The 22,401-nt window shown below is 37.7% G+C and overlaps 1 protein-coding gene across 1 annotated transcript in view; it reads left to right on the top strand.

The window, feature by feature from the left end:
* garz (Sec7 domain-containing protein garz) overlaps positions 1–22,401 on the top strand; it is a 332,880-nt gene that overhangs the window by 169,504 nt on the left and 140,975 nt on the right. Inside the window, exons 19-21 of the mRNA XM_067136362.2 lie at positions 2,242–2,359; positions 3,513–3,655; positions 12,545–12,660. Of these exons, the coding sequence (XP_066992463.2) occupies positions 2,242–2,359; positions 3,513–3,655; positions 12,545–12,660 (377 nt within the window). The remainder of the gene's footprint in view (positions 1–2,241; positions 2,360–3,512; positions 3,656–12,544; positions 12,661–22,401) is intronic.

Genomic DNA, 22,401 nt, shown 5'->3' with positions numbered 1-22,401 from the left:
GAAGCGGATGTTTATATAAACTTGGACATCACAGCGGAAAGGAACCACAACTGACACACTGTACGGGAATGAAGTAGTGCTGATACACGGTACTGGAGTGAGACTGCTGCACTATACTGGACTGGACTTCAAACGTTCGTGGAACGTAGTCTTGTTATGTTCGTGGAAAGTGGCTGATCAACAAAATTAAATATTGTAGCACTTGTGGCGGCCTGGCATTATATGTTGGTGGAAGCTATCTCAGACTTTCCATAATTTATGTTCAGGATCGACAAACGTGTGTTGCTCAAATGTATATATCTTTTCAACAAATGTTTAAGTCTGTGAACACAGTATTACGTGGTACAGTATCTGTGTGATGTTATAACTGCCGATTATGAGAATCTACAAGTCGTATTGATACAGAGACAGTGAAGGGTATTTATCTACATATATGTACATTGTTCATCGGACTATCTACAAATGGTAGCTTAGTTCTCGCTTTCGTTTTCCCACTGTTTTCATTATTGTTGTTGTTGTAAATATGGAGTCTTCCAACAATCTTTTGTGTGTGTATTATATGTATAATTTTGTGTGTTGATGAGGTGCTCATGCACGGATTTTGTTAAGAATATAGTTGGCTATTTTAGAATCACTGGGGTTATTGATGAACCTAGGTGCAGTTCCTACCTATTTAGTCGTTTTCAGGAGGTTAGGTAAGGCCTGCAGCAGATGTACCAGTACGCAGCATTATGTACACACCCTGCGATATAAAGAATTATCATGCTCTATCAAAATTCGAGGGATCCATTCTGGTGAACTCTGGCGCCCATACTACGGACATTTCGATTAAATGTTTTTATTAATTTTATTTATTTCAAGTATTTTATGAAGTTTTTGAGTAATGTTATTTATTTACATATTTTTATTTATATATTATTCATGATTTTATTTATTAGTATTCATCAAATTATTACACATTGTTGATAGAATATTTAAGTGATGATATGGAAGAGTATTTCATCTCACCTCATCCCCGACCCCATATCAGGGGACAGGTCTAAGAGGTAGACATGGAAGAGTATTTATCTGCTCTGTATGATACGTGTATTAGGACAAACTCTGGTGTATGTGCAGATTCTTTGTTCAAGTGGAATAAATACTGAGCAAGTGGCTGCGTGGTTGGGGTTACGTAGCTGTGAGCTTGCATTCGGGAGATAGTGGATTCAAATCCCACTGTCGGCAGCGCTGAAGGAGGTTTTCCGTGGTTTCCCATTTTCACGCCAGGCATATGGTAGGGCTGTACCTTATTTAAAGCCTAGTCGTTTCTTGTCCCATTGTTGCCCTAAGACCTATCTGTGTTGGTGCAACATAAAGCAACTTCTAAAAGAAAAAAGAAAAAATCGAGCAAGTTACCCTCTCCATAGTGCAATTGTAGTGCCACTAGAGCTAACAGAGGAGACAAGTCTGATTTTTATCATTCCGACTCTTCCATTACTGGACTCTATCTTAGATATTAGATTATACATTCTTAAATGTGTTTTTGTAACATATGCTTAATGATGATAATTTTGCTCATTTCCTAAACTGGCTTCTTATAATTTTGTATTTGTACTGTTTCTCTTTGAGATACCATGGTCTATGAGACTGAGTAATTCAGTCGTTTCTAAGTGCTAGGGGTTACAGTTAAATTAATAAAATATTATGGTTCCACCTATTCAGTACAATAATACTTAGTAATGCGAGGTTACATCACAAGCTGTGAGCTTGCATTCAGGAGATAGTGGATTCAAATCCCACTGTCGGCTGTCACTCTCTGTTACTTATTATTCATCTGTGCATTGCTTTTATCTTGTCCCTTTTGAACGATTGGCTGATGATGACCCAGAACTCGAATCAAAACCAGTACCATTTGTGATTGACTCGTGATGTAACCTCGCATTACTAAGTGTTATTGTATTGAATAGACGATTGGCTGATGATGACCCAGAACTCGAATCAAAACCAGTACCATTTGTGATCGACTTGTGATGTAACCTCGCATTACTAAGTGTTATTGTATTGAATAGGTGGAACCATAATATATTATTAATTTAATTGTAATGTCAGTTCAATATGGACCAAAAATGAAATTCTTATCTTTCAGCAAGTGCTAGGGGGTTTTAGTGAAAGTATATTCTGTATGTTGCAGTGCCGTTCTTTTCCTATTTCCACCAAGTTATTGTCAAGAATATAACAGCATCTTTAACTGTTTGTTCACAGGCAGAAGACTTCATTGAACCTAGTGGGAAGATCTGTTTAATGCGAGAAGAAACGCCATCACAAAAAACAGAGACTGGCTTACTTAGTTCTCTATATTCGTATATTGCATTAGCGTCTGGTAAGTTATTTTCTCTTACTGTTTTATGAATTTTTATAAATCTGTTATATTATTCAATTCTTGTTATCCTCCTTTACCCTTATCCATGTCAGGGCATTTATGGCACTTCTCCACCTTCTTCTCTTCCACCATTCCTCTTCCATTGTTTTGTCACAGTCCAGGTTTCTTTCTCTTATACTCCTCTTTATCAAATTGATCCACATTGTTCTAGGTCTCCCTATTGCTCTCTTTCCCTCAGACTTCATCTCCGTCATCTGTTTCGGTTTTCTTTCCTCCTCCATCCGTTTACATGTCCAAACCATCTTACCTTACTCCTGTCAATTCTCTCATTTAGGTTTTCCGACCTCCTATCTCACATCTTCTTTTTTCTTGTCTTTCCTATCATATTTCTTAGGGACTTCATTTCACTGGCTTGAATTCTACTCTCCTCCGTACTTGTCATTGTCAAAGTCTCAGCCGCATAGGTCAATATGAATGCATAATACATTTTGTACATTATCTCTTTGCACTTCTTGGTACTTCCTTATTCCAGGCAAGGTTTCTTACACGCTGGTAGAATGCAGTGCTCTGTTACACCCTTTTGCTAATCTCCATGTCCAGCCTTGTATTCTGCATTAATTCACTCCCTAGATATTTGAAACTGTCAATAATTTCAAGGCTGTGACCACCAATTTTTGCAATGTCTTTCCCTTGACTTTCTCTTCTTGATATCACCATGGTCTTACTTTTCTCTGTACTGATTTTCGTGCCATAATTTTCAAGTTTCTCGTTCAGTGCATCAAGTTGTTCTTGTACTTCTTTGCAGTTTTGTTCCCCAGACCACAATGTTGTCTGCAAATAGTAATACCCTCAACTCCCTATTCCCATATTTCCTTTGTTTCCTGTATAATTTCATCCATAACCATTAGAAACGAAAGAAGCAACAGGACACTCCCTTGTCTTGGTCCAGTTTCATTTCTAAACCATTCTGTCTTTCCAAATGGAGTCTGTACGCTGCTGACGCCATTTTTGCACATTGCTTGCACCATTTCTACGTTTGTGTACCCAGTCTCTCTATGAGTATGGTTTCCCCACACCTTCTCCTTGGGAACATTATTGTATGCCTTTGTTAGATCTATGAATCAAAGCTAGTTATATTAATTATAATTTTCAGAACCATCAAACCAGAAGGTACCATCCATTGAAGACCAGGAGCACATACGGCAGGCTCATGTGTGTGTGCGAGATTGCCACCTTGAACAACTGATAACAGAGTCCAAGTTCCTACGCCTTGACTCATTGCAAGAACTAGTCAAGGTGCGTAGTACTTTTGTTGTGTTTCTGACATCGCATAAAAATGTTCCTTGCGGAAGACATAAATAACATTGCACCGACAAGTTACTCAGGTATCATCAGTTTGTAAGAACTATGCAGCTGATACAGAGGAAGGAGAGGAGGCCATTCACTATCATTTGTAGCTTCCCCACCATTAATCCCTACAATGCACTATCAGCTGAGCTAGGAACGTGAACGATGTGCAGTTTTGACAGACAAAAATGGACATTTTATTATAGGTATAACATTTCTTATATTGATGTCTTTTGGTCTAACTTCTTTAGCCCTCATCCATTGTCCACATCGTTCGGGCAAAAACGTTGCACACCGCTTAGAGGGGATGCCCTAGCATTTATATCCAAATGTAGAGTCAACTGCATGTTGATACAACAAAAAATACCTCAACCGACGTGTCGCTCCATCTGTCGTCAAGGGCATTTTATACCTCTGCCAGGGTTTCTTGAGGCCACCCCTAACATGGGGAACAGGCGCCTTTTGCAGCCGCTCCTAACATGAAGTACAGATGTTGCATGGTGGCTTTCAGTGGCATTTCCACCAACTGAGAGACCACCATCCTCCCAAACCTCCCCCCCAAAGCCGTTGGCTCCATCAGGGTGGTAGGTTATTTCCCGCCGCCCAACACTCGGCATAGAGACGCTGGCTGTGGCAGGATCAAACCTGGATCGATTGAAGTAGAGGAAACATTGCAAGAAGGCAGATCCTACATAAATGGGAAAATGCAAAGATGATAATGATGATTTCTTAGCAATATGCCACTGCTCTTTCACATCCTTTAAGTGGGGAAACTGTATATATAACTCATGCATAGCATTAATGACTAATGTCTGAAAGTGATATCTGTATGTAGAGTGGAACCACTATTTGTCACTTTCAGCTGGTGTTTAGTAACAAAGTAATGCAACAAGTGCACAGTGCTAGCAGCTTCTTTATATCTGCAATTTGAAATAGACTTGGTATTAAACAAGACATGCATTCTAAGTCAGTTGTAAAAATACTATTACAGTATCATTAACTGAACCTCTGTGAACCGAAAGTCTGTTTAACCAAAAGTTGTAATTGAATTTCTATAAAGAAACTTAACCCTGACAGTAACACGTCTATAAATATCGCTTTAGTTACACCACACGTCTCGAAGACGTGCCACTCAAAGACTATCATTTAAAGTTATGTTAAAGTTACCAGACGGAATGAACAAGGAATAGAGGGGGTGGAGGGGATAACTCTCCCCTCCTTGTGAGTACTAGATGGCATTCATTCACACGACACGTCAGAAAATTGTATGGTGTAATTGTCAGGGTTAAAAGTTATACTATGTACTGTGTTTATGAAGTACAAAATTTATGAGCAAAATACTCATATTATAACTTAAGGGCAATATACATTCAGCCTGTATCAGATTGCATTGCATATTTTGGACCAAAGTGAGAAGTTGTCGCCAGCAGATGTCCTTGTAAAATGATGGTATGACATTACTGTCAGAAAAGAATATGAACAAAAAACATAAAAGAAAATGTTAGACTTTTCTTGGAGAAATAGTGAATAACTATGATTTAGATTTGGCAATATTGTATTATATCTACTATATGTTAGGTAATAGGTAGGGACCCTCTTAGAGGCAGACCTGTCCAGGGAGTGGCGACCCTGCCTATGTGAGTCCCAGATCACACTGACCCAGTGTGTAACATCTGGTAAAGGGTCTCAGCTCAGGGTAACGAGTGAATACCTCAATGGCAGCAAAAGCAAAGAATATGATTCGGTACGGTGGAGCTGGCGGAGGAGGCAATCCATTCCTCTGGGGGTAGTACAGATGAAACCCTCTGCCTTGTGGGATAAGGAGGGATCCTCAAAGGCTAAGGGAGTAAATCCCAAAAGAACATCCTCATTTACGTTAGGTCTAGCAGGCCCGTAAAAAAGCTTATTTGTACTTGTTTTCAAAACACATAAGAGCCTCGGAACGCATTTATCAACTAAATTAAGACGCCAGCATGAGCAGACTCATGTCAGGGATGATGGTTTATGACCTGATGATAGACAGGGTCTTGCAAAACTGCAAAAATCCCGGAGGAGACTAACACAGATTGGGACCATCACCTTACTCAGTCTCACAGGAAAATGTGAAGAACTAGTGGACCTCATGGAAGGGAGGAAATTAATGATACTGGGGCTGAGTGAAACCAAATGGAGAGGGAAAGGAATAAAGAAATTAAGAAAACAGTATACACTGTATTGGCATGGAAAAGACAAAGAAATGAGGAATGGTGTTGGTTTCATCATGAGTAAAGATCTAGGAGGAGTTGCTGACATTCAGTATGTTAGTGAGAGAATAATAAAAGTGACAGTGCATTTAGTAAAAGGAAAACTAACTTTGGTACAGGTGTATGCACCTCAAACTGGATGTTGTCAAGAGGATAAGAACCAGTTTCTTGATTTGGTAAAAGTTATTAGTAAAGAGGGAGTAATCATTATAGGAGATCTGAATGCACAGATTGGTTCAGATAGAACAGGATATGAAAACGTAATGGGACCTCATGGATATGGTGGAAGAAATATAGGTGAACATCTCCTTGACTTTTGCATGAGGAATGGTTTGGTGGCGAAAAATAGTTGGTTCAAGAAGAGACAGAACCATAACATAAACGATACAGTTGGGATGGACTACAAAAGACTGTAATTGATTATGTCATCTTAGATGAAGAAAAGAGCAGAATGGTAATGGATGTCAGAGTAATACCCAGTGAGAGCCTTGACAGTGACCACCGTCTATTAGTAGTGGACCTGAGAAACTTCTATGTGCCAAAAGTACAGAAATGGAAAATGCCAAAAATCAAAGTATGGGAACTCCAGAAAACAGGTAAGAGAACTGAGTATCAGAACTGGATAAAAACCCTGTTACCAAGAGATGAAAGGAAAAATGGAGAGGCAGAATGGAGCAGACTAAGGGACACCTGGTTAAGGAAGCAATTGAAGTTTGTGGAAAGACAAGTATGAAAACAAGGGAGAAGGAAACACCATGGTGGAATGAAAGAGTGAGAGCAGCAATCAGGGAAAGAAATCTCTTGTTTAAAGAAAGGGATCGGGAGAAAAATAAACCGGATCTTACTAGAGGAAGCAAAGATCAGAAACCTCGAACAGTTATACTGAAACAAGAAACTGGAGGTTAAAAGAACAATTACAGAAGAAAAGACCAAGGCATGGAATATATTCACTCAAAAACTGGAGGAAGACAGCAGAGGCATTAAGAAACTACTATATAGTGTTATCAGAGGTAAAAGGAAACCAATGAATACCATAAAGGCACTTGAAGATGAAGGTGGAAATCTGGTTAGGACAGAAAGTGACATGAGAGAAGTCCTGAAGAACCATTACGACCACGTACTGAATAGACCACTTTACAAAGGTGAAAAATGAGAGTATCCTCCTAATTCAATACAATAAATATTCCGTCATTAGACGGAGTAAACAAATTCAAACATGTTTCGACTCGTTTGAGCCATCTTCAGTGAAAAATGAGGGGAGCTTGAAATAATTTACATAATATAAGTTGAAAAAATGCTAAAAAAACGTAATGAAGGAGCAAATGAAAAAACAAACGAAAGAGAGCCTAGACGGAAACAAAATTAGCACAAATATACAATATTTACATCAATATGCGGAGCAAAAAACAACTCACTGCGACAAAATTCAGTGAAAAGGTGTTAATTTAAAATAATAATTGAAACTAAAAACTGTGTTAACCTAAGAAAACAAAGGAATGAAAAAACAAATGATGCAGATGGAAATGAACAATAGTAGCACATGTTGAGGTTGTGGACCTCATAGTTTTGTTATTGTTACTAAACAATATTTTGTAAACTATGAGGTCCACAACCTCACCATGTGCTACTATTGTTCATTTCCATCTGCATCATTTGTTTTTTCATTCCTTTGTTTTCTGAGGTTAACACAGTTTTTAGTTTCAATTATTATTTTAAATTAACACCTTTTCACTGAATTTTGTCGCAGTGAGTTGTTTTTTGCTCCGCATATTGATGTAAATATTGTATATTTGTGCTAATTTTGTTTCCGTCTAGGCTCTCTTTTGTTTGTTTTTTCATTTGCTCCTTCATTATGTTTTTTAGCATTTTTTCAACTTATATTATGTGAATTATTTCAAACTCCCCTCACTTTTCACTGAAGATGGCTCAAACGAGTCGAAACATGTTAGAATTTGTTTACTCCATCTAATGACGGAATATTTATTGTATTGAATTAGGAGGATACTCTCATTTTTCACCTTTGTAAAGTGAAAACCGTCAATACGGAATGATTCTAATATCTTGTAATGTAACTGAATAGACCAGTTCAAGAACAAAATACAGAACCGGACATCCAAGCCTACAATGAGGAACCTCCCATCACCTGGCATCCTTAAAATCTATGCCTAAAGGAAAATCTTCAGGTGCAGATGAAGTGAACGCAGACATGATAAAGGCAGCAGGCATCTAGGATATACAATGGCTGCACAGCGTACTAAATGCCATATGGACAGACAACAAAATACCTGCAGATTAGAGCAAGGGCGTTATAATTCCCCTGTTTAAGAAAGGCAGCAGGCAGAAACCCACCAATTATAGAGGAAAAAACACTGCAGTCTCATGGGCTAAAAATTCTAGAGAAGATCATGGAAAGGAGATTGAGAACCATCATTGAACCACAGTTAGAGGAGGAGCAATATAGATTCAGAAGTAACAGATCAACAATAGTTCTAATTTTTAGCACCCGCATGCTGATGGAAAAGTACTGGGAGAAAGGCAAGAACCTAGTCGTATTCCTGGATATAGAAAAGGCCTAATAGTATTATAAGAGATAAGATCTGGGAGTGCCTGAGGAAAAGAAATGTGCCCGAGGGACTGGTAAGGAAAATTCAGATGTTGTACAAAGACTGTACTAGCTGTGTACAAATTGGGGAAGGTCGATCATCATGGTTTGAGACCAAGAGTGGTGTTCAGCAAGTAAGTGCACTGTCCCCACTACTGTTCATCACTGTTATGGACAATATAATGAAGAACGTCAAGGAAAAGTTAGGTGAACTGAATGCAGTGGCCTTTGCTGATGATATCATGATTTGGGGTGAAACAGAAGAGGAAGTACAGACCAGACTCAATGTATGGAAATCCCAGGTCCAGGAATATAACCTCAACATCAATGAGACCAAGACAGTGGTGATGGCAGTGAACAGAGAAGGGCGTCCAGCTAGTGTAAAACTAGGAGACCACCAGCTAGAGTGTGTGGATAGTTTTCCTTACATTGGAAGTGTAATCTCCAGTGATAATTTGGTCAGAAAGGAAATTACAGAGTGCAAAAGGGATCAGAATTCTTCCAACAAGTAAGAACACTTTTATAGGATGACATGATTCCAAAACCGGCCAAACTGAACCCCTTCAAGGTCACAGCGCAATATATTGCATGTAGCAGTAAGTGCCGCTGTGGTTACGGAGCAGTATATTGCATGTTGGAATTTGAAGTGATATATCTTCGTAACTGTGTGTCTTTGGACAACGATTGAAAAACGGATAGCTCCCGACATCTGTTGGCTGTCGTAATCTATGATCTTCATATCCGTATTGACGAACTACACAATTAGAAATAGGAAAGGACTTCCACCTATCAATACTTATTTATTGTACTTATTATGCTACAGTACCGGTTCCACTCCCCTACATAGGGTCATCTTCAGCTGAACAATACATTCACATATAGATCATGAAGCTATGATTAAGATTACATTGTCTGGGGAATGCCATATTATAACAAATATTTGGTCACATCCCAATGGGGCATGTCAAAACGGGAACTGGCGTGTATGTCACTATGTGTGACATTGCAATTGTATGTCTCTAAAGATATGCTTTAGGTCTTCAAATTAGTTTATAAAACACTATCTCCACTTAAAACTAACTTACAAGTATATAAGATAAAAACAATATATGAGGTGCCTAATATCAAACATGGACATGCGCCACCTATATCAAAATTGAGTTAAGGATTGATCCTTATAGCTTTTTTAATGCTCTTTCTGAATTGGTGGTCCATGTCTTTCATAAACGAATATTTGTACGTTATTTTTAACATAGAAATATGCAGTTTCTTTCATAATCGGACACCTCCAGACGTAGTTTGTATCAAAAACGGACATGAATGTTTCAGCCAATCATATGCTACAAGTGACATCAAACTGTCATGGCGACCAGAGAATTTTTATCAACATCTTAAGGAAAAAAGAGGAGGACTGTTTTTTAATGTCCTATGATTGCCAAAAGAACCTCGTTTTACCAATATTAAGTGATCAGTCGGCTTATTATTCCAGGCAACTCTACTGTTACAATCTGTCTGTTGTAATAGGCACATCTCAAAGCAAACTGCGCCCTGATAATGTGTCTGTTTATACGTGGCTGGAGTATGAGGGAAAGAAATCATCAAACGAAACAGCATCAGCGGTTGTCAATGAGTTGCGATCTAATGATTTACAAGGCTTCACTTCAGTCAAGTTGATTGCTGATGGCTGCACCGGCCAAAATAAGAACAGTAATATGTTGGCGATGTGTGCAAAGTGGCTTACAACGTATGCACCATCCTCTGTTGACAAATTAAAACTGGTATTTCCAATTACTGGACACTCATATTTGCCTCCAAATAGGATTTTTGGACTCGTTGAGAAAGAACTTAATAAGATGACAACCATAGTAACTCCTGATGAATATCTTGAGGTGTTCAAAATGTATGGCACAGTAAAAGTGATTGGATAAACCTTGGAACCACTGAATTGGAAAGAACAAGCACAGATTTATCTGAAATCTGCTAGTCAACTTCATTTCTAGATTTCACAGTGTAAAAGAATTATACTCAGGAGCACGAAAAGAGGCAATGTTGTAGTTAAAGGTGAGGTAGGCTACTATTTGGAAACAGGTACCGGTATTAAGCGTAAGATCACGAAAGCATGACAGGTAAGTCTAATGTTAATGAATCCTTTACTTCTGATATTGGCATGAATGTAAACCCACAGAAACTTAAAGAAGTTGACATATTACTAGGAAAGCACTTCGGTAAAGATTGGAAATTAATGCCTCTCTTAAGTGGTATATCGAAGTCATCAATAAGAACATTTGTAGTGAAAATGAACAAGCTGTTAATGAATGTGATTGTTTGGAAGACCCTTGTGTTGAACCAGAGGTTATTTGCCCAGAAATACAGTGAAGCAAGAACTGAAATGAATGTTAAAAATGTCAACAAAGTATAAGAATAGCCTTATTTCTTTCATATTTTAATTATATTTCTTTTAAAAAGGACGTTTACTTCCAAGTCATACTGCAACTTTTTTCCAAATATTGGGATAGTTCGTTTTAAAAGTGGACAATTACATGGATGTTTGAATCAAAAATGGACAAAAGCCAATCTCGGTTTCAGAAATGGACATCGTCATATTTGAACGTGTTTTACATTGACTTAGACTGAAATTCCTAAGTGTCGACCATGATTTTCTTGTTCATAGGGCTGGAAATATGACACACAAAAGTTTTCACACATATAACGGGGGTTTAACGTAGAGAAACGAAAATGTAGCTCTACTGAAAAATTAACAAAATGGCTTTTGTCCATGTTTGATACTAGGCACCTCATATGTAGGAACACTTCATGCACATGAACTTTCGTGTTTTGCGTGTTGTTCAGTTCATTGGTTGACTTCTGTGTTCAAGTCTTATTTTCATAGTTCTACACTTGGTTGATGTTTTTGGAGCTTGAATGATATGATTTGCTTGTAAAATTATCACATTATATGTATAAAAGATTTTATCTTCATGTATATACATAGAATAAAACACTTTCCAAGTTTAAAAAAGAGTGCCAGGCGTATGGATACAATTAGGATAAAATATGTATGTTCAGCTCTGCTGTGTGTTGAATCTTGTTGTTTTTTGTTAAAATTGAATCATGATGTCCTGTGACATCCATAAAATTTGAGTGGCATTGGATTCAAAGTGGTGGCTCCTAACGAGCTCACATATCAAACGCAAACTCAACCACACCAATAACAATTATCTGTAGCTGTGCAGTGATGTTATAATTATTGTTTATTCGACAGGAGTAGGCTATGTGCCGGCACCGGGTTTCACCCTCTCCCTACTATCATATATCACGTCATTCATTTCATCTCCCATTAACTCCTCTGATGAGGTTGACGTCAGGAAGGGCATCCGGTCATAAAAAAAACCGCCACGACAAATTCATCTCACCTCATACCCGACCCCGTAGGGAAACGGGACAAGGGTTGGACAAACAAACTGGTGTGGCCACACATTAATTTGGCTAGAGCGTTGGTAGTTAAGCCAATGTACAAAGCTATGCAGTCATGATGACCTTGTATGGGGTAAAACTTATTGGGGATGCTACTTGTGAAAGTAGTGCCAAGTATATGTAGACAATAGGTCTTGCAGCACGTGTTCATTAGGGAAAGAGCCAGAAGAGGGAAAAGTTTGCGTAATTCAATTTTTATGATGGTTGGTGGGACTCCTGAATGTGACTATGGGGCTCTTTGGAAGAAGCTCACAGGTGTGTGATGAGCATGAGAAAAGATTTAATAACTGTTTTAAAATGTGATTGATTTTGTGGAGACCAGGATGGTACGTGGTTATGGAGGATAGATGCTGGGTTTGGTTGCTTCAGGAGTCTAGGAGCAGAGTTTATGGCTGGATAGCTTCATACATTTTATAGTATAGTCTGTATCTCACCTTAAGCTTAACTTTGAAATGTTCAGTTGTCAAGTTAAGAAAAAGAATCATTTCTATTAATAGCTTTTCTTTTCTTTTTTCTCAGGCTCTAATATTTGCTTCACATGGTCCAGATGGTCATCTTGGTGTGGGAATGGCATATGATGAAGATGTAGCAGTGTTTTTCCTCGAGTTGTTGCTCAAAGTTGTTATCCAGAACAGGTAATTCAATTTGTTATTCTATACGTTTGTTGCAGACTATTTTGTGAAGTATTCTTCGACGAACTGGAAAAAATTTTTGATTTTTATATTCAGAATTAGATAGTTCATGGTTTAGTTTCATAATTATTCACACCTGCATAGCCTCAATGCCTACCTACATAGCAGTGAATAGAGGCGGTGGTAGTCGAATGCATCTAATATGCATTTTTTGCATTATGGTGTTCTGTAGATTTATATACCAGGTGGTTACAATTAAACTTTCCCTACATAAACCACTCTAGACAGGAAACTATTTGCCGTATGCATACCAAACTTGATATGGATAATGTCCATGGGTTACAAGATCTGCACGGTTCATTAGTACCTATTAGTACTGCAAGGTAGGGTTTATCAGAGGAACATTCACACAGGTTTCCATCTGAAGAGAAGCATGTCAGGAGAGATATCAGGTATAAGCATGGAGACTCTTCATATAGCCATGCAGCAAGCTGTCCTATACTTTCAGACTGTCCTGGATACGCATTGTAGTTAGGTGGATGTTAGGTCCACAGAAATCAGGCATATTGTATGATATGGCTATGCGTTAATTGGAATTGCTTATTGATTGTTTCTCTTTCCCATGCCCTTCATAGTGATCACATTACATTTCCTGTTCATGCAATTGCTAATTTTCTACATGGAGATGCTTAAGTAGGGAAAGTTTAATTGTAAACACCTACATAAAGTATGGTTTAATTTCAAACTGGCCCTGCTACTAGGTTCTGTTCCCAGCCTGGTCAGCAATTGTAATCCAGTGCGAGTCATGGTATTGCTGTAAGTGACTCTGTGGTTACAACACATTACAGTTGAACCTCGATTCTCCATTTTGGCAGGGACCACGGGAATAAAAACGTACAGTATGGGAAAACGGAAAATCCAGGAACAAATTAAAACTATCAGCAATTTGGCTAAACATTACAATAATGAAATAAGTATAATTATAATCTAACAAACACCCCTAAAACAAACCAATCTACAGCCCTAATGGGCCTTGCCGCGACTGCTGCTCAGCCCGAAGGTCTGCAGATTACGATGTCTAATGTCAAGAATTTCATTTTTGGTCCGTATTGAATCAAGATTTACAATCAAAGATAAGGGTAGGGTTTTCCACCTGTTCAATACTACAAATTTGTATTGAACAGGTGGAAAACCCTACCCTTATCTTTGATTGTAGATTACGATGTGATGCATGGTCAGTGTGACAAATCCTGTCGGCCATTATTCCTGGCTCTGTACACTGGGATTGCCATCTCACCATTAGATAGCTCCTCAATTAACAATGAACATGTAGGCTAAGTGGACCTAGAACCAGCCCTCATATCCAGGTAAATATGCCTGATATGGCCAGGAATCAAACCCGGGGCCTATGGGTGAGAGGCAGGCAAGCTAGACCGCATGGCTGGCTTCAAACATTACTTACATGAGTTAGAAATCTCAATTCAGTTTTACTGGGGAAACTTCTTTCATGTCAGCAATTTTGATCAGCCAAGTTCATAAAAAAAATATAATAAATAATGCCAAGCCGAACAACAATCGATCGCAAGTAGTTTTCAATTCTCTAATCTAATCAAATAAAACACACAAGATAAAAAAGCGCCCAACGTGATGGCAAAATCCCTTCTTTCTTATCTTCTATTGTAATTTGGTCACGGTATAGTGTTTGTAGTAAGAATCTGGGAATCTTGTACTGCATAAATTAGGCCTACATCGAATTTTACAGGTTATGTTGAATTTGAGAATTTGGTTTTGAATGTATGTATCAATTCTCAAAAGTTCTCCAATGCATTAAATATTCAGTTTGCCCGTCACTAATTACAAGCAGATTGGAAAGAGAGAGAAAAAATCAAATCTCCAGAAATTTTGGTTTATTCATGACCTAGAGCTCAGCTAGAAAGAGCGCTCGCTACACAAGCCAGTGGGGGTGGGAAATAATACAAACTTTTTAAATGTTATGTTGCGCAAATAAAATGACTGCTATTTTTATAACGACATTTTAACATAATATCGTAAACATAAAAATCCCCGTCTTGCATTAGGACCAAAACTGTAAGGTTTAACATCTCTTCTGGTCTCTAGAACATAATTGTATCAGGTCATATTAAAATTCTAGATTCGTGTTAAGTAGGGAGCACTTTGCATCCGTTCCGCTCGGTTCAGTTCAGTTCAGTTCAGTTACCCGCGTATCCGTTCGCATCAGTTCGCCTGCCGCACATACCTTCCGTCTCTTTCGGAAGCTATCAGTGAACTCGGCTTGGAACAGCGCCTGCAGTAATGTCGAGCTCTTTGTCCAAAGACAGAGAAATCGTAGACTGCAAAGAAGAGAGAAAATAAAAGATTTTGTATACATGAAATACATTTAAAAAGGGAACACTGTGGTGAATATTACCTTTACTTTCCGCACTTGCTACTTGATGAGCACAACTTCTTTAAATATTTCAGAATATTACTCTCAAGTTTTTGAGTTGCTAAGTGTTCTAACCCCCCCCAAAAAAAGACATATTTCAGAAAACCAATTTCACCTTTTGAGTGACTAGCAGTAACAATGAAGTAACTATCGATTTCCTTACATATTTTATTTAACATAACATGAAAATTTCTTTTAGAACTAACAATAGAAATCTTGATATCTTACCCAACTCTAAATCTCTAAATAAATCTAATGCTTTTTCTAAATCTGGTGTATACAGATTCAAATGCAACAACTGTAATTCCTCCTACGTCGGACAAACTGGCCGCAACTTCAATATCAGGTACTCTGAACATGTCAACGCCATTAAATACAACAGATTCTCTGCCATAGGACAGCACATACAAGACTCAAAGCATAGTTTCACCAATATTGAAAATGACATGAAAATACTTAAGATCATTAACAAAGGCCCCCTCTTAAACATAACTGAAAATTGCTTTATCCACCTTGACCAGTACTTCAACCCTAATTTCAATTTAAACGACATTTCTGAAAAACCCAACATCCTTTTCGACTTCCTAATTCTTCTTCTCAAAAATTCCAAATTCCAAAACCCCAATTCTATTTTCCATGCCTTACAAAGTTCCCACCCACATTTTCTACCTCCAATAACCCACCCTCCTAACCCACCCTAAACTACCCCTCTTTCATTTCCCTATCTTATCCTTCTTCAACACCATGTATCTTCAATTTCCTTTATTCTTCTCTTATTTCACTATCACTCTTCCTCTACCGGTATTAATTTATTCTACCTTTTCTATTTAAAAAAAAAAACACTACCTTCATTTCGGTTCTCCTCATTCAAATTTTAACTCTTGTCTTGCGTCAACTTCGACTACTTCAATCATGACCTAAATTTTTTCAATTTAAAAAATAGCGCACTGTGCATATATGTTTTCATTTGTTTTCCGATATTGCGCTTTTTACTACATTTTTTTCTCTTTACAATTGTTTTTTCAAGTCAACTGTTTTCCAAGAACTCAGCAGGAGCACAATTACTCATTCAATTATACTGAATTGCGTTGTATATTTCTATATATACGTACTTAACTTCCCGCAACCGAGGCAAATACTGGACCTTCAGGATATTCTCCATTCTACTTTGGCGTTCGAGACCGCAGCGCATGACCTTGGATGTGCCGCGCTGATCACCGAGAGCTGGCAGTCTGCGACTTCAAAATATTTATGGATCTTCATATGTTGTTCGATAGTGTTGTGACTTTGTATCTGACAGTGTGTAAAAACTGACCCATTTGACCGTTCTCCACTATTCATAAACATTGAGAGACTTTACTTATCATTGCGTATGCCGTACTACCTTTCATCATATTACGTACTGTTTTATTTTAAGTGACTCACAATTCCTACTCCCATCATCAATTTATATTTCATCTTATACCGATCCAGAGTTCACTTATTCTTTTTCATATGCATTGTTTTTCTTGTTTTTTATGTTTTGAACGGCTGACGATGACCTGGACTAGGGTCGAAACCGGTCCCATTTCTAATCACTATTAAATAAGAATGTAATCACTACATTCCTTTCTTTTATGTATTGAATAGGTTGAACCTCTTTTTCAATTATTTAATTTTTAACGTTAATACCAAATGGTCAAAGTAATTAGAATTGTATAATACTACAAGTCAGTGTACAGTGTGTCATTTTCCGTCACTAGAGTAGTTATTTTAGATTTAAATTCAATTTGTATCACAGGACTAAAATTTCTCACTGTTTACTCCACGGTTTCATACAACTATTTGTCGGCAATCCGCGGGCTTTCTGTCCACTTTTGCATATTTGTCAGTTAAAATATTGTCCAACTCCTTGGCCACTTTGCATAGAAACCGTGGACAGCGTTGCTGCATCATTATCACTTCTTGCCAATTGACTTGATCTTCTCCTTGCCATATCATGATATCAGGATGTCATTTTACAACTTCAGTCTCCAGTTCTTCATTGATCATACTCATTGAACTCAAATAGAACACTTCGCCAGAGGCTCGCAAGGTGGGGTCTACCTTCCGTCTTCCGTCAACTTTGCTTGTGAGGGCAAACTCGACTGAACGGATGGTAGGGGAGAAATGCTGAAGCGTGCGGGACTGAAGCGGTAGGCGGCTGGACATTTGATTACACGTGAACCAAATATCCAAGGTCAACTGAACTGAACGGAACAGAAGCAGTGTGCTCCCTGCTTCAGGAAGGAGCAGTTTCAATTCCTGTCTGAAAGCCCAGTGACTATATTATGTAGTGCCCCGCGAGAAGTGCCAAAAACCTGTTCAGCAATATAACTGAAGAAAGTCAAAAATGAACATCTAACCCTGGACATAATGTAGATGTTTTACAAGTTCGAACATTTGCCGAAACTAGGTCCATCTTCGGGTAGAGCTGTCGAAATATGCTCTGTCTCCTAATTGTTATGGCTACTCTGCTTTATGGTTTCCGAGGATTCCCTAAATGATACCAGCTGAATGCGATGCTAAGATGGTCCCTTATGCTAGTACACTGCCATTCGCTTTCCCAGTACAGTACTTGCTCTAATTATCACAATAATTTTAGGATAAACAAAAAAAGTACACTTAATTTCTTCATTCACTCAACAATTATCCAACAGGTCAGTGGGATCTACTCAACAAATGCTGAGTATTCACTTGGATAACTCGCTGACAAACATAACCTCACGCAACAAAAGAGAGAAAAAAAAAGAGCATGATTTAAAAAGAAGCAGAAATCTATGCTGGCTCCCTTGGGCAAGTCCTTTATTCATTGGATTACTGAACTGAATGCATTTTAGATGTCCTGTACTTGCACGGAAAGTACCCAATGCCCTTAAAAAATCGTGGTTTATCGAACTTTCCCATGATGAGGGGAGAAAGTCTCTCTCTTCCATCTGCATTAGAACACAGTACAGTGACTATCCTTGTACGATTTCCCGCCATGATACTTCCCTCGTAATTCAGAAATGCATTAATGTACGCAATGACCTTGATTCACAGTTTAAACCTTTCAACTGCCTCTGAAAAAACTATTCCCAAGATGTATCCAACAAGGTGCATTTGCATTATTCAAATAATGCACTTGGATAAATTACTGTAGACATAACTTCACACATCGAAAGAAAAAATGCACGATTCAAAGACGAGGACAAATTATGCTGGCTCCCTTGTGCAAGTCCTTTATTCATTGGATTACCGGACTGAATGCATTTTAGATGTCCTGTACTTACACGGAAAGTGCCCGATGCTCTTAAAACATCGTGGCTTATCAAACTTCCCTAGGACGAGGGGAAGAAGTCTCTCGCTTCTGTGTCCATTGCAAGACAGTGCAATGAACCCCCTTGTATGATTCCCGGCTGTCACTTCCCTCCTATAAAACCGTAAGACCGTTTGGGCTTGGCATTAAAAAATGCTGTTTCATCGGCATTGACAATATTATTGGGTGCGTACGAATTGATTATATGAGCCACGCTTCTTTTTTTTTTTTTTTTGCCAACTGTCAGCATCATCTGTGTTTGCGGATTCTGCTTCTCCGCACACTGCCTGCTACGTGATATTATGGTGTTCCTTAAAAGCACCGAATACAAAAGAATTACGATTTTACTTGAACTTAGCAAATATGAAGCACACTATAGACACTTTTAAAGTTATAAACTTCATTATGGTTCTGTATTGAACTGAAATCACAAAAGTTGAAATTTCAGTGAGGGTTCCACCTTTTCAATACAAAGTGTATGCTGTACAGGATAGTGTTTACAACATGTTTTTATTCAAGGGACCGGTTTCGACACATTTCAGAAAAAGGTATCGTTTACATACCTGGTCCAAAACTGTACATTCGCGAAAATGTTGTTATTAATAGCCGTGTGTTCTAAAGAGTCAATGTATATCTCCGCTAGGATCCCTGAGGCCGGTGACCCCATAGCCAAACTGTCTTGTTGGTATATACAGTTATCAAAGGAAAAGAAATTGTTGTTAACTACTAACTTCAAGATTGTCATGAAATCTTGAATCTCAAGCTTTCTAAGACGATTGTAGGTGTTTAGATTATTTTGGATAATGGAAAAAAGGTTTTTAGTGTTAATGCTAGGATACATATTAGTTATATCAAAAGAGTGAAGGGAGTGGAAGGGTTGTAATTCAAATTTATCTAGTTCTTCAATCAGCTCAATGGTGTTTCTTATGTTTGTTAGAGAAGAATTTATAATTTTTCTTAAGAAATTTCTGAATAAATTGTGTTAGTTTGTATAACGGGCTAGGTCTGTAGTTAATGATGGGACGGATGGGAACACCAGTCTTATGGATCTTAAGTAAAGATTCCGTGGTGGGCAGACCGGGGTTCATGCTGGTTAGTTTTGTTTTTTCCTGTTCTAGAAATGACATATTTTTCAGGGTTTGCCTCAAGAGGCGTTGAATCTGCTGAGTCGGATCTTATCTGACTATAGAAAAGGAACTTTTATTGAAAAAGTTTTTAGTTTTTTCGATGTATTTTGTTTTTTCTAGTACCACAGTCATGTTCCCTTTGTCTGCTTTTGTGATTACAAAATTACTATCCTTGATTTTCTTTCTGAGTTTGATAATGTGTTCGCGTTCGGCAAAAGGTTGTTTATTGTTAATGTTGGTGGATGTTGGATTTCTTTTTAAAGTATGGATTTTATTTCATTTTCCTCCCACATCTAATCTAATTTCATCTTGTAATTCTAGGGGCATTTTATTAATGGCCATTTCTGACTATAACTAAATTGGAGATATACATTGACTCTTTAGAACACACAGCTATTAATAACAACATTTTTTGAGAATGTACAGTTTTGGGCCAGGTATGTAGACGATACCTTTGTTATCCTTGACGATAGAATTGCTGACGCGAATTCTACTCTTAATAACTTCAATAATTTAGACCCCCATATCAAATTTACCTTGGAATCAGAATTTAAGAAAGCATTAAATTTCTTGGATCTCACGATAAACATACTACCTCTCTCATTAGATTATAAAATATATAGGAAACCAACTTAAACAGTGACTACCATTAGAAAGGATTCTTCACATCCTAATGCACATAAGTGTGCTACTTATAACAGTAGGGTAGACAGAGCCTTTAAAATACAGTTATCTAAAAAAAAAACTAAACAAAGAATTGAACACTATCCACTCCGTTGCCAGATTTAATGGATATGATAATTAGTTCATAGAACGAATCATCAATAAATTCAAACGCTGATCAAAGTCAACGTTAACAAAGGAAAGATTTAACCCTGTTACTTATTCAACCTTCGCCTTCAATGAAGACTTATTTAGTATTGTTAATATTTTTAGGAAACGTAACACTGAAATCTCATACCGTACTAACAACAGAAACATGGAAATTGTACATAACGCCAGGTCAATAAATAAAACTGACATCTTTTTAAAGTCAGGTGTCTACCGATTCAAGTGTAACAACTGTGATTCCTCGTACACCGGACAGACCGGAAGGAACTTTAAAATTGGATATATGGAACATGTCAATGCTATCAAATACAACTGGTTTTTGGCAGTGGTTAACATATTCATGATTCAAATCATAGCTTAAACACTATAGATCAGGACATTGAAATTCTCAGAAACATAGGCAAAGCCCCCCACTCTTGACATTACGGAGAACTGCATTATTCATTTGGACCAGTTTTTTAATCCCAACTTTAACCTCAATGAAATTTCGGAGAAAACTAATATCCTCTTCGACTTTTTAATTAAATTATCTAGAAACATCAAAGTTTCAAACAGGCGTTCAATATTTCACACTATGCGCAATACTCTATCACGCTACAAGCCCCCACCATATTGACCCTCTGATCCTCCTTAAGCATCTCCCTCTCCCGCTATCCCTCCTTTTCCCTCCCCACTCCCAGTTACCTGCTCTGACCAGGCCTACTTGCTTTAGTTTGCATCTCCTCTCCACACGGTAAACTACACAGCACGCCAAGCCAGGTGACCCTCTACATTTAACCACACAGGTCATTCTTTTCCCTTTGCCCATTAAGCCTTCATATCTAAACTAGGTTTTTCTTTTATACTTCAGGCTTCACAAATTTCATGTTGGACTTAGAAACCTTAGCCTACAGTTAAACAACATACCACCTAATTACGTACCTGTAACAATGGTATTGGAAAACGTTGCTGAGTACAACAACAGCACTGCAATTTTGTCCTTAAATGACACCATACAGGGGAGTAGTTTTATGTGTTCAACAAGATTTTAATGTGTACACAAAGTTTTTATCACATCCTTAACCTAGCACTTGAAAGTGCCTCATCCAAAGAAGACTATTACACGATTAATATGTTGTTAAAATACATCACTACACTTGAATGTACGACACTCACACAAGACTTTTACGTGTGCATATGCGTTGCAGAAACACATCAAATATTTTATAAAACCCTCAATTTTTTAAATGTGAAACTGTTGTCAAAATAATTTTTTGTCACTATGTTTATACATTGTTGTTATAACCTATTATGTATTTTGCTAGTTTTGTAATTTAGGCTGATGATGATGCTTCAGAAATGTATCAAAACTGGTCCCTTGAATAAAAACATGTTGTAAACACTATCCTGTACAACATACACTTTGTATTGAAAAGGTGGAACCCTCACTTAAATTTCAACTTTTGCACTGTAGACACGCCAAAGTGAGTGAAAGTACTGAAATCTACCCCAGCACATTCTGGAAGACTCGTTCTATTGTAACGCGAATACATTTCAAATTTAATTTAGTCTGGGGGAAAAAAATGTTAATGTAAAGGCAGTTTTGAATTAAAAGTCTGAATTTCAGCATTACTTTGTCAATTTTATATATTTTTCATCTAAACAGTGTTATGTGGCTGAAGATGTTGATAATATACGAAACATGTACCACTTTTGACCATTAAAAATTGCCTTAAGCAATCATTGTATCGACTAGGTGGAAAATAAATACTTAATTGTGAATCTATTGAAGTGCGATACGGACCATGAAGCTGATTTTATGTAATTGTTTTTCAAATTACGAATTATCCATATTTCAAATTAAACAATTTAAATAACATGCAAAACTGTACCTTATGTTTCCGGGAACGAGAGCTTCTTCGTATTAGGCGGAATTTTGAATTAACCAATTTTGAATTGAGGTTCTACTGTAACAGGAAAATGTTCGTAGATGTAACAGCCCTCCCAAGTGAATCTTTTGAAGTATGTAGATCACAGAGTTGTGA

Source organism: Anabrus simplex, chromosome 1 (genome assembly GCF_040414725.1).
Source record: "Anabrus simplex isolate iqAnaSimp1 chromosome 1, ASM4041472v1, whole genome shotgun sequence".
Classification (NCBI taxonomy): domain Eukaryota; kingdom Metazoa; phylum Arthropoda; class Insecta; order Orthoptera; family Tettigoniidae; genus Anabrus; species Anabrus simplex.
Note: the sequence above shows the minus strand (reverse complement) of the source record. Positions and strands in the feature narration are given on the sequence as shown.